Source organism: Chenopodium quinoa, unplaced genomic scaffold, assembly GCF_001683475.1.
Source record: "Chenopodium quinoa cultivar QQ74 unplaced genomic scaffold, ASM168347v1, whole genome shotgun sequence".
NCBI classification, from domain to species: Eukaryota; Viridiplantae; Streptophyta; class Magnoliopsida; order Caryophyllales; family Amaranthaceae; genus Chenopodium; species Chenopodium quinoa.
Window position 1 is genome coordinate 4,558,946 of NW_018742951.1, and position 1,681 is coordinate 4,560,626.

At 30.9% G+C, this 1,681-nt stretch overlaps 1 protein-coding gene across 1 annotated transcript; it reads right to left on the reverse strand.

The window, feature by feature from the left end:
- Window positions 1-279: 279 nt before the first annotated feature.
- Window positions 280-1,312, reverse strand: LOC110728439 (protein TIFY 5A-like). Its single transcript, XM_021908086.1, has 3 exons — window positions 1,027-1,312; window positions 830-917; window positions 280-698 (listed from the first exon to the last, which is right to left on the reverse strand). The coding sequence occupies exons 1-3, from the start codon at window positions 1,077-1,079 to the stop codon at window positions 474-476; spliced, it is 366 nt and encodes a 121-aa protein (XP_021763778.1). The 5' UTR covers window positions 1,080-1,312; the 3' UTR covers window positions 280-473.
- Between the last annotated feature and the right edge of the window lie 369 nt (window positions 1,313-1,681).

A 1,681-nucleotide genomic window follows, 5' to 3' on the forward strand; every position in this document is an offset into this window, starting at 1 on the left:
CCAGCTGGTGCATTTAGGAAATTTTCCGAAGGCATCTTTATGTATTTTATCATAATTACTCCAAATATAAACCGTCAATTTCCAAGACCATTGAGCTCCCCAACAAGTAGACAATTGTTATATTAGTACAGAACAATCCTTCTATTATTCATAATTTGAGCAATGATATTGTCCATTTTTGGCTGCTGTGAGTCGTAGCCTTGCAGGATAATGACTTTAAACATGTAGTAGGATTAAGATAGAAATGAACTACTATCAACTGATAGTTAGCAAAAAGAATTGCTGAAAAAGTCGCACATCATCACATCTTCATACTCGATCAAGCGAGGAAAACTCTACATAAAATGAATTCCAAAACTTTACAAAGAATATAAATATCATCCTCTGAAAGAAAGTTAAATGAACAACAAAAAAATCAGCTAGCAGATACATTCTTCTCTAATCTTCTAAATCCTAATACTCTAATAGTATGCTTAATATGTCTGCTTTAGATAGTATGGAGATGTAGCTTTGATCCTATGCCTTCGCTTTTCAAGAAATTGTCGCAAAGATTTCTTCATAGAAAGACCATTTTGTGTTTGACTACATAATTGCTCATATTGTAACTTTGGTGAGATTTGGTCTGCTCCGCCTGTTGCCGGAGATATACACGTTCCTTCTCCCATTTTTCTACTTGCTCGATTTATTATACCTCTTGCCTGAACAATATATTAAACACAAATTTAGTTGCATCATTCTAAAAATAATTATAACTTTTAACTCATTCCTTCATCAGAGCATGCTCGTTTCTGGGTATATCAAAAATAGATAAATATATAAAAAAAAATACCTGAGCTTCAGTAACATCACAAACGCAGATTGTTCCATTATAGAATATTGTCAATTGTTCGCGCTTTGAATCATCTACATTAGATCCTCTGTTAAGATAAATCACAATTACAGTACATAAATTAAACACATCCATATATGTTAATAGAAATTAAAAAAAAAAAAAAAATTAAACAAGGATAAAGATAAGATACATACGTGGAGCATGTAGTAGAAGAAGATGAGAGACGAAGCTCCAATTTACAATCCATCTTTTAATTTGTTTCTAGTTTTTCAAACAATTCCAATCCAATTTATATGCAGAAAGAAAAAAGAGAAAGAAAAAGAGTTTGGAATTAAAATGAGAAGCTAAGAATGTTGAAAAATATGACCAATTTTAATGAGGACTGAAGAAAGAAAGGCGGTTGTAAATTGGATTTAACTTTATAAAAACATGCGAGAAAAGCAGGAGTTTGAGAGACTTAGAGTTGTTGAGTGGAGGTTTATAAATAAAAGGAGCCGCAGCTTAAGAAAGATGGAAAATTAAATGTAGAAAATAAACACGTGAAAAATGATGGATTTAGGATTATGCATGTTGTGCGGCACACCGATTTCACTCTGCATATACAACAATACAGATTTTGTTTTGTCGACTACTACTGCGGTACTACCCTTATTAGCTGTCGTTGTCTTGTTGACATGCGGTACTACTACAGCATTAAACTTTTTTTTTTTTAAAAAAAAAGAGTTTATATATATCATTAATATCGTTAAACATACTTTACTAAAAATTACATTATAAAATACAATTAATATTTTGAGCATGATGAATCTAATTAGACTACTACAACGATTAAAAGAATTTTTGTTAATT